General features: G+C 63.6%; 1 protein-coding gene across 3 annotated transcripts in view; it reads left to right on the forward strand.

Moving 5' to 3' along the window:
* DENND1A (DENN domain containing 1A) overlaps positions 1 to 8,337 on the forward strand; it is a 523,912-nt gene extending 515,575 nt beyond the window's left edge. For 2 of the 3 annotated variants that reach the window (XM_056138644.1, XM_056138646.1), the window contains 3 exons: positions 2,202 to 2,330; positions 5,592 to 5,841; positions 6,934 to 8,315. In XM_056138644.1, the coding sequence (XP_055994619.1) occupies positions 2,202 to 2,330; positions 5,592 to 5,841; positions 6,934 to 8,037 (1,483 nt within the window). In that variant the 3' untranslated portion in view covers positions 8,038 to 8,315. Of the gene's footprint in view, positions 1 to 2,201; positions 2,331 to 5,591; positions 5,842 to 6,933 lie in introns of all 3 variants that reach the window. The other variant, XM_056138645.1, reaches the window with a different exon arrangement.
* The last annotated feature ends 2,183 nt before the right edge of the window (positions 8,338 to 10,520 follow it).

The following is a 10,520-nucleotide window of genomic DNA, read 5'->3' on the forward strand; positions in this document are numbered from 1 at the left end:
GACACCCCCACCCCCACCCCACAGTCACACCAGCATAGGGAGGTGACGGGAACTGGGGAACTGCGGGAACTGGGGAACTGCAGCCTCTGGACGTGGGAGAGCCCGTCCCCCGCTGGGCACTCCCCTGTCCTGCTCCGGCTCAGGAGGCGGGGCTGGGCCTCAGCTCCCTGCAAAGCAGGGTGGTGGAGTGGGGGGTCCCCATTCCTGAGTGCTCCCGCCACGCCCTGGGCTTCCTCCCATGCACCCAGCATCATGGGGGATGGGGGCAAAGGCACCACGTGAGCGCCAGACAGGATGCTAGTTGCCCTGTGCGGGGTTGTGGGTCCCCCTTCCAGGCCCTGGGATGTGCCCCCGGGGTGGCCGGTGTACCTCGGTCAGAAAGGTTCTGTCAGTCACATGCCTCCCCCCCAAACCCTTGGGTCCAGCATGAGACGCCCAGGAGCCGGGCCGGGGATGCCCAGTTCCCCTCTCTGCTCCCTGCTGTCGCCTGCAGTGAGGGTGCGGGGATGGGGTGGGGGGCACAGGGTGGGGTCCAGAAGCGCCTGGGGCCTCTCCGAATGCTGCTTTATCTGGTGTTTTATAAATCACTGGGGGAGGCCGTGCCAGTGGGCAGAGCCCTTGGACAGCAGCGGGCAGAGCTGGGCCCAGCCCCCCAGGGCCTCCTCTCCCGCTCTGCCGGAAAGCAGGTTACCGTCCCAGTGCTGGGGGGACACCGGAGCCCGCCTCTCACCCGCCTCCCACAGCAGCGGCTCTTGTGCCCCTAGCCAGGACGCCTGGTTTTCCCAAAATAAAACGAAACTGAGTCGTGTCACCGCAAGCAGCGTTTCTCAGCTGGATATTCCCGGATATGGGTGAAAATATATAGGCGTGAGACTGGGGCTGGCTGACAGCACCCACGGTGGCCGGTGGGGGGGGGGGGGGCGGGGGCTGTAGGGAGGAGCAAGGTGGGAAGGGGGTCCCGGGTGGGAAGAGGCTGTGAAATGCCGAGTTCCAGGAGAGCAGGGAGGTGACACAAGGCAGCCCTCGCGAGCAGCGCCCACTCAGTCTCCTTCCGTCCCGGGATCCCCAGGGCAGATCCCCTGGCCAGGGCAGGGCCTGGGGCAGGTGTGGACACACTGGCTTTGGGCCTCACAAGTACATGAATCACAGACGTCCCTCTGGGCTGTGTGTGAGAGAGAAGAGTGTGTGTGTGTGTGTGTGTGTGTGTGTACATGCGTGTGCTTGTGTATACTTGCATGTGTGTATACTTGCATGTGTGTGCATATGTGCGCGTGTGTGCATTTGTGCGCGTGTGTATACGTGTGTGCGTGTGTATGCGAACGTGCCTGCGTGTGTGCGTGCACACACGTGTGCACACGCAGAGGGGCACTTTCCGGTGGCGGGCACGGGAGATGCATTTTTTTATAATGAGGAATATTTAACCCCACATTACAGATGAAGAGCCGGGGTCCTCCCTGCCAGCTGGCCCCCCCCCCCCCGGCCCTTTCTGCGCAGGCTTCCCCCACCCTGCCACTGTCCCCAGTTCCCGGATTAGACATTGAGGAGAAAGTAAGGAAGACGCAGAAAAAGGCACAGAGGCGGACCAGAAGCCGGGGGCAGGCCTGCCTCTGTCCCCCACCTCTGCAGCTCTCTCTCTCCTCCCCCCCAACTAGCTCTCTCTCCAGCAGCTTTCTCTTTCTCTCACTCTATTTCTCTCCTCGCCCGCGGCTCTCTCTCTCCTCCCTCTCTCTCCCCCCAGCCCTCGCAGTTCTCTCTCTCTCTCTATCTTTCTCTCTCCCCCCACAGCTCTCTCCCTCTCCCTCTCTTTCTCTCTCCCTCTCTCTCCCTCCCTCTTTCAGGCCAAGGGCACCTGCTTTGCTAGACTTTTCTTTGCACTCGCATGTTGATGTCCAGTCGGTGTGCCCTGTCTGCTTCCCCGAGCCCCGGGGCTGGACACCGGGCTGGCATCCCTTCGCTGAGTGCAGACCGGCCCGTCCTCCCCACGGGATCCAGGGCCGTGTCCAGGATCAAAGTGTGTGCAGGTGGGGGAGGCAACTGGCTCTGGGGTGACGGGACCCACCATTTCTGGTCTGCCTGCTGGGCTGGGGAGGGGTGGAGGGGGCTTCTCTCTGCAGGGCACCCCCACTCCTGGCTGCCCGCCTTCCCCCTGAGTTCCGAGGGCACCTGCTGACTCTCCTCTCCTCTCTGTCTCCCCGGCCCAGCCTGGCCAAGCCCTCCGGCCACTATGCCGTCTTCCTCTCCGAAGACTCCTCGGAGGACGAGCGCCCGCGGGAAGAGGGCCCCAGCTCTGGCTTCGCCGAAAGCTTTTTCTTCTCCGCTCCCTTTGAATGGTCTCTCCTTCCTTCTAGCCCTTCTCTGCTTGGTGACGCTTCTCTGGGTCCTGCGGCAGAGGGTGGGGGGAGGATGCAGGCCCGGGGGGGCGGGGCGGGTGGAGGGGTGTCAAGAGCTGCCTCTATCCCAGTGCCTCCTTGCAGGGGTCTTTCATCCCGCCCCGTGCCCCCATCCTCGTGCACACGTGGGGGCTGCACCCCGGAGTTGGGTGCCTACGGGGTAGGCTGGGGTGGGGTGCACAGGACTGTTACGAACCCACCCCGTCTCAGCGTGGCTTGGCATCCAGGGAGCTGGAGGGTCCAACGGCTGGAAGGGGGAGGGGAGAGGAGCATGTAGCTCAGTGGTAGAGCGTTTATCTGCCTCACCGGAGTGGGGTCCTAGGCTTGATTCTGACGTCACAAAAAGTAATAATAATAAGCACTGTAGTACTGTAGCACTGTCGTCCCATTGTTCATCGATTTGCTCAAGCAGGCACCAGTAACGTCTCCATTGTGAGACTTGTTACTGTTTTTGGCATCAAATACGCCACGGGGAGCTTGCCAGGCTCTGCCGTGCAGGCGGGATACTCTCGGTAGCTTGCCGGGCTCGCCAAAAGGGATGAAGGAATCGAACCTAGGTCGGCCATGTGCAAGGCAAACGCCCTACCCGCTGTGCTATCGCTCCAGTCAAAAAAAAAAAAAAAAGGCAGGAGGAAAAGCTGACTTGATTGGTCAGGGGCTGAGCATCCTGACGGGCTCCAAGCCCAGCTCAGCTACTGCCCCCTCTCGCATCACAATTCAAAAGAAAAACCCCTGCTTGTTACTGTGCCCCCAAATTGCCTTCCTGGGAGTCTCCTTCGTTGCCAGATCTTGCCACCGCTGGTATGTCAATGCTGGGGCTAAGGCAGCACTGTTAAGTAGTTTCTAGAAGGTTATTTTTGGGGGGGAGGGAGTCACGCCTGGCAATGCACACAGGTTACTCCTGGCTCTGCTCTCAGGAATTACTCCTGGCGGTGCTCAGGGGACCATATGGGATGCTGGGAATCGAACCCGGGTCAGCCACATGCAAGGCAAAAGCCCTACCCGCTGTGCTATTCCTCCAGCCCCCGGTTCTAGAAGGTTCTCAAGCGGGGACTTTTTGAGAGTAGCCGCTGCCTTTGCACTCCACCACAGGCCCTTGGGTGAACTGTTAAAGCCAGTTTACGGGAGCTGGAGCGATAGTACAGCAGGTAGGGGCGTGTGCCTTGCACATGGCCAACCTGGGTTTGATTCCCAGCATCCCATATGGTCCCCGAGGACCGCCAGGAGTAATTCCTGAGTCAGAGCCAGGAGTAACCCCTATGCATCGCCGGGGTGTGATCCAAAAAGCAAAAAGTAAATAAAGCCAGTTTACAGAAGAGGGGTTCACTCCCTCCCCTCCTTTATTTTTTACTTTGGGGCCATATCTGGCAGTGCTCAGAGTTTAGTCTGGGCTCTGCATTCCTGGTAGGCTCGGGGGACTCTATGGGGTACCAGGGATCAAACCTGGCTCTGCTGCTGTCCTATGACTCTGCCCCTGCCTTGTCCCCACCTCCCCCCTCGTGGCTCCCTGGCCCCATTCTCCTGTGGCAGTCCCCAGGGCTAGGCCTTCTGTGCCCTAAGAAACCAGCCAGCTCTGCCTCCCGCCTCGAGCCTGTGGGGTAGGAGGTTTGCACCTCTCCATCCAGCGACTCACTTTACGTGTTTGGGGGCGGGCGGGGATTGGGAGGTAGGATCAGAGAGAGAGTGCAGTGAATAGGATGTTTCCCTTGCATGCAGCCGACCCAGATTCAATCCCCAGTACCACATCTGCTCCCTCGAGCACTGCCAGGAGTAATTCCTGAGCACAGAGCCAGGAGGAACCCCTGAGCATCCCCCACTGGGTAGGACTCAAAAAAAAAAAAGCTTTTTAAATGTTAAAAATAAAATTAAAATGATGCTAGTGGGGCTGGAGCTATAGCACAGCGAGTAGGGCATTTGCCTTGCACGTGGCTGACCTGGGTTCAAATCCCAGCATCCCATATGGTCCCCTGAGCACTGCCAGGAGTAATTCCTGAGTGCAGAGATAGGAGTAACCCCTGAGCATCGCCGGGCGTGACCGAAAAAAGAAGTAAAAAATGATGTTAGAACCATTGGCTTACGAGGTGACTGCTGCCCACCCCCGTGTTTCCCTCCGAGCCCATCAGCATCTCTGCTACGAGCAGAGTGGACAAGGGCGCCCGATTGGGGCAACTGAGGGCTGTGGGTGTCCCCGGAAATCTGCCCCACGTCCTTCATCCCTGTCCTGTGGCCAGACTCCTGCCTGCCTGCCTGGCTCTGGGTGCTCCCTGAAGTTGTAGGAGAGACCACCTGGCCTCTCCGCCTACAGTGGCCTGGCCTTGGAGACCCGTCCAGCTTCAGGGCTGGCCTCAGAGACCCGAGTGTGCCTCTAGTGGCCGCTGCTAGCCCGGCTCCCTGTAGGACCTGCTCAGAACCAGCAGGTGGCACCCTCGCCCCACCAGACCCCAGGCCCCCTGCAGCCTCCTGGTTCGCGGAGGGTTGGGGAGGGACCCTCCAGGATCAGACAGCGCTGAAGGGGAGCCCTCTCCGTACTCAGGTCTCCATACTCAGTCCCCTCACGGGCGAGATGGGAACGCAGAAGGGGTGCCACCAGGTCCCCACCTGGGCCTGGCCCCGGTTTTCTGCACCAGGCTCTCTGCCTACTCAATGTCATTCCACCTTTCGCCAGGCAGGGACCTTAGGGGGTGAGGGGGTGAGGGCCTCCCGGGGGTGGGGGACCTGCCCCAGGGCCCCACTGTCAGAGGTGGCACAGGCAGAGCTAGAACCAGCGTCAACCCCAGCAGAGGCCCAGCAGACCCCCCCCCCCCCGGGAATCTTAGGGTCCCTGGGTGGAGTTTCCCCAGCTCAGTACCCCCAGAGCCCCACAGCTGCCCGCGGGTGGGCTGTGGGGGAGGGGGTGAGTCTTACTGCTCAGCCACTCCCTGTATCTGGGCCGAACCACTCAGGGGGCCGCTCGAGGGGGTTGGGGTGGGGTGGGAGGAGCTCAGGGGACCCCAGGGCATGTGTGCACCCAAGCAGCTGAGCCCGAGGCCACCAGTGGGGAATAGAGCCCACATTCAGGCTCAGACCTGAAGCCCGGGAGTCAGTCCTGGGGGTACCTCTGGGGAACCCCAAGCTCGTGGGGTGAGGGTTACTTGCTCCTCCCACTCTGGGTGGCACAGCCCTGCCTGTTTTGTCTGCCCTCCCCCCATGCTCCCCACCCAGGCCACAGCCCTACCGGACCCTCAAGGAATCAGACAGCGCCGAAGGGGAGGCCGAGAGCCCTGAGCAGCGGGCGCGGGAGCCTGGGGGCCCAGTGCCCCCTGACCGGGCAGCCAGCATCGACCTCCTGGAAGACGTTTTCAGTGGCCTGGGTGTGGAGGTCCCACTGCAGCCGTTGAGCCAGGCCAAGAGCTTGGAGGATCTTCGGACCCCCAAAGAGCTGAGGGAGCCGCCGGGAACCTTCAACTACCAGGTAGGGAGGGGTCGGGACGGGGCAGGTGGGCGGGTGCAGGGGGGCAGGGGAGGAGCAGGGCCCCCTCCCCCATGCAACAGCCAACAGCTGGAGAGGCGGAAGGAGAAATGGAGAGTTCTTGGGGATTGTCCGGTGTCCACAAGCCTGTGGGGACGTGGCCCCCACTGCTGGCTCTGGCCCCTGACGGAGGGGCTGGGGCTCCAGGCTGGCACTGCAGAGCTGCTTCTCCAGCTGTCCTTAGTTTGGACTCAGCTTGCTGGGCCCTGGGTTACTCGTCTGAGACCTTCCATGGGAACCTTCTGCCCCTTGCACCCATCTCCGGGCCCCAGCGGGCTGCTGGCTGTTGGCCCTGGGTCACGGGCTCCCTGTGCACATGCAGGGCCAGAGGCGTGGTCTCGGCAGGGTTCCTGCTGCTGAGGCCAGATTGATGGGGGCGGGGGGGGGGTGCTGAGGGGCCCTCTGTGTCCCTCCTAAGCAGTTGAGCTGGTTCCCGGGCCCAGCCCACCCCACGTCTTGCTAGCCTGGGCTCAGGGTGTCTGAATGTGCCCATGTGTAAGTAAGGCCCAGGCCAGGAGAGCTCAGAGGACTGAGCACAGCTGCCCCCAGAGGTGCTCAGGCCTGACTCCTGGCTCTGTGCTCAGGGAGCACTTTTGGAGGGTCTTGGGAGAAATGGGAGGCCGGGGATGGACCCCAGGCAAACATCCTAGCCCCTGTGCTCTCGCTAGGGGCCCTGAGCACGGCTTTGCATACGGGAACCCTGGGATTCAGTCCCTGGCACTGCACGGGCCCCTGAACTTGGCACCAGCAAACCCTGAGCACCTTAGATGAGGCGCACGCACACACACACACACACACACACACACACACACACGCACATGCACAAGTACACAAGCAAGCAAGGCCCTGACCAGACAGTGATCCTGATGCATCCTGGTGTCCACCAGCATGTAAGGGCAGGACTCTGGCAGCCCCGGGGTGCAGCAGAGACAAGGGGCTTGGAGTGTGTACAGACCCGAGCTGGCTGGGTCGCCCTTATGCAGGGTGGTCCGGGACCCCCTGTGCTCACCGCCTCCCCTTTTCCCTCTCCAACAGCGCCTGGAGCTGGGCAGGAGCGAGAGGAGCCGAGGGCTTCCTGCAGCCCTGAAGCTTGCCCACCCCTACAACAGCCTCTGGAACCTGGGCCAGGACGACATGGCCATCCCCAGCAAGCCCCCCGCCGCCTCCCCCGGGAACCCCTCGACCCTGCTCGGGGGCTCTCGGGCTCTGCCCTGCCGGCCGCAGAACCTGGACGGCACTGCGGGCCCCGGTGACAAGGAGGAGGTGCTCCCACCCACCCCAGGAAGCATCACCATTCCCCGGCCCCAGGGCAGGAAGACCCCTGAGCTGGGCATTGTGCCCCCGCCTCCTGCCGCTGCCCGCCCCACCAAGCTCCAGGCGGTGGGCCCCGCCCTTGCTGACTCTGTGGAGCGGGAAAGGCCCTTCCCGGGGGGCCTCCCCACGGCAGCCCCCTCGGGTCCCCCAGAACTGCTGCGTCCACTCAGCCTGGCCCCCGGGGCACCAAGCTCAGGGCCCGATGGCCTGCTGGCCCTCCTGGACCCTCTGAGCACAGCCTGGCCGGGCAGCGGCCTCCCCCCAGGCCCGACGGCCCCCCGTGCGGCCTCGCCCTTCACCCCGCAGCTCAGCTTCCCCCCCGCAGGCACCCCCAGCCTCTTCCCGCAGCCGGGCCTCAACCCCTTCCTGCCGACGGTGCCTCTGCTGTCCACGCCGGCCCGGCCCTTTGGGGCGGCCCCTGCGCTGGGGCCCACGTTTGCGCCCGGCGTCCTGCTGCCGGCCTCCGGCTTCTGCAGCCCGCACAGACCCCAGCCCGGCCTCTCGGCCCTCTCCATGCCCAACCTCTTCGGCCAGGTGCCTGCGAGCGCCCACGCCGGCCCCCTGCCGGCCCTGGGCCCCCCCACCGTGCCCCCGTCCAGGATCCGAACGTTGCCCCTGGCCCGCTCCAGCGCCAGGGCGGCCGAGGCCAAGCAGGGGCTGTCGGGGCGGCCTGGGGAGCCCCCCCAGGGCCTGGGCGCCCCCGCCCCTCGGGAGTCCAGAGACCCCTTCGAGGACTTGCTGCAGAAGACCCGGCAGGACGTGAGCCCGGCGCCCGGCCCCGGCTCGGTGGAGCAGCTGCGGAAACAGTGGGAGACGTTCGAGTGAGCCCCGGGCCAGCCAGCCACTCTGCGCCCGCGCGTCCTGCTGCTCGGGATGGACGGGGCTCCGTGGTCCCCGGTCCTGCCACACCGCCCGCCGCCACCACCGAGGGCCGGCCAGGAACCCTGCCCCCAGACACCCCCTCAGTTGGGTTTTGCACTAGAGAGGTCAGCCAGTCCAGTGGGTGCTGACCTACCCACCCTCCTTCTGGAACCTTCCATCAGGGGCTGTGAGGCTTTCCGGGGACCTTCGCTCCGCTGCCCCCTTGCCGTCCAACGCTGCCCAGTCCACCTGGACAGGCACAGGCATCCCCTGGAGGGCCTGCCCCGAGCAGTACACGCCTGCCTTCTGTCCCGGTTCCCGTTTCCTGGACAGGCCGGAACGTGGGTGCGGAGGGAACCCTGAGGGACCCCCTTGGGAGAACTGGGCGCAGCCCAAGACAGCCTGAGACAGCCCTGCCTGCAGCGGGCAGGAGCACCAGCAACTCTGGTTGGCAGAAGGAGAAGCTGCATCCGGCCCCGTTGGGGGACTCGACCTCCAGGTCGGGGTTGGGGGGCGGCGTGTCACGGGCAGAGCCAAGGGGCAAGTGCCCCTCCCCCTTCCACCTGGATGGTAACAGTGAGGCAGGGGGTCACGGCTGCCTGGATTCTGGGGGTAGGTGTCAGCGACCTACGACCCGGGGTCCGCAGACCAACTTGGGAGGCAGGAGAGGGGTCGGGGGGGGGGGGCCACCGTGCCAGCCCACCAACACCGCCTCCCCGATTCTCGCCAGCGCAGGAATACCCGAGGCAGCATCACCAAAGCTCAGCCAAAATGTTTCGTTTCTGTTCCCTTTGTCTTTCTTTTTCCTTACACTTTATTGATTTGATGGATCTTGAAATCGACTAGTTTCAATAAAGGAAGTGACAATACAGACCACCCCCCTCTCCCGTCGGAGATGTCTGGGACACGCCAGCATTGCCCCTCCTGTGTCCATCCCACTGCCTGCCCGTCTGTGGACACTCAGGCAGTTTCTGGTGGGGGAGGTCCCCGGAGGCCCCCAGAGCACCAGGGACCCTTGTCAACATTTACAGGGTTGCGGACCCCTGTAGCAGGGAGGACCCCGGAGTCCATGTCAGCCTCTCAGGCCTGCATGGGGCACCTCAGGGCCCAGGTTTCTCCCAGCCCCTCCTCCTAGGCAGGTACGGAGCTGCCCCCTGGACGCCCTCCAAGCTGACTGGTCCCCGTGGCAGCAGGGACCAGCCCCCCAGGCTCCTCTGAGCACCACAAATCTCCAACTCCCTCTGGACTGGAGGGGGCCACCCTCCTGGATGACAGTTGTGCAGTCAAAGCCCTGGGGTAGCCATGGAGACGCGTGACAATCGCAGCGCCCCCTGGAGGTCAGCAGGGGACCCCAGGGACTCAGTCTCTCAAGCTGGGTGTCCGCAGAGGGCCACGGGCTGAGGAAAGGGACTCCTGACATCAGGGGGTGCCTGCCCCTCTGAGATGCGGGGGGGGGGGCAGGTGAGCCGGGACCAAGAGCCTTGAGTGTTGTGGGTTAAACGCCCCCATCACCCCAGTCAGCCTCGCTGTCTGCCCCAGGAAGTACAGACGCCAGAACCTTCGGAGCGAGGGGAAGAGGGAACAGGGGATCTCCAGTGTTGGGGCTCCACACCAGGTGCCCTCTCATGTCTGCCAAGAACACGGGTTTTTCGGGTCTGACTCGGGGCCCAGCCATCTCCCCTGGGCCCCCCCCATGCTTCAGAAGCATGGCCAGCTGGCCTGGTGGCGGGCCCCCTCCTATCCCCCCCCTCCTCAAGTTCCCCGAGGGCTCAGGATGCTGGGTCAAGTCCTCCTCCGGCCTAAGGTGGGAGAGGGTCTCCTGGGCATGGCACAGCAGGCACAGGACCCCCAGAAGCCTTCAGGCAAGGTCCCTTGGCAGTGGGAGCTGACCAGAGGCGCCGAGGCAAGAGCCCCACCATTGCAGGAGCTGCAGGTGGGCAGGGACACAGGCTGCATCTTGGTCCTCGCCAGCCTCCCAGACCCCTTCCCTGCACCTGCGCTCAGCTCTGCCCGCGGAGCCGAGTGTGCCTGAAGCCCCCGCCCCAGCAGGCCTGATGCTGCACACCCACTGTCCCTGGCTAAGTCCCACCCCTTTTCCCAGTGGCCTTCAGAGTGGGAATCACCCAGGAGCCAGAGAAGGAGAAGGAGAGGGGCCCTGGGTGGAGCCCGGCCCAGCCGCCTAGAGATGACACAGCTTGGGCTGTGACACTTGTGCCCACAGTCCTGTGTACCCACAGCAATGACAGGAGGGTGACAGGAACCGCGCCTAAAACATCTGCACCACATCTGCCAGCTGGCAGTCCTGGAGATCTTGAAACACACACATGCACACACCAACAGTCCACACAGACACACCCATTGGCACATGCACACGTGTGAACACACAAATAGCCCACGTAGACACACCCATGGGCACATGCACACAGATGTGCACATACAAACAGTCC

Source organism: Sorex fumeus, unplaced genomic scaffold (assembly GCF_029834395.1).
Source record: "Sorex fumeus unplaced genomic scaffold, SorFum_2.1 ptg000129l, whole genome shotgun sequence".
NCBI lineage: Eukaryota > Metazoa > Chordata > Mammalia > Eulipotyphla > Soricidae > Sorex > Sorex fumeus.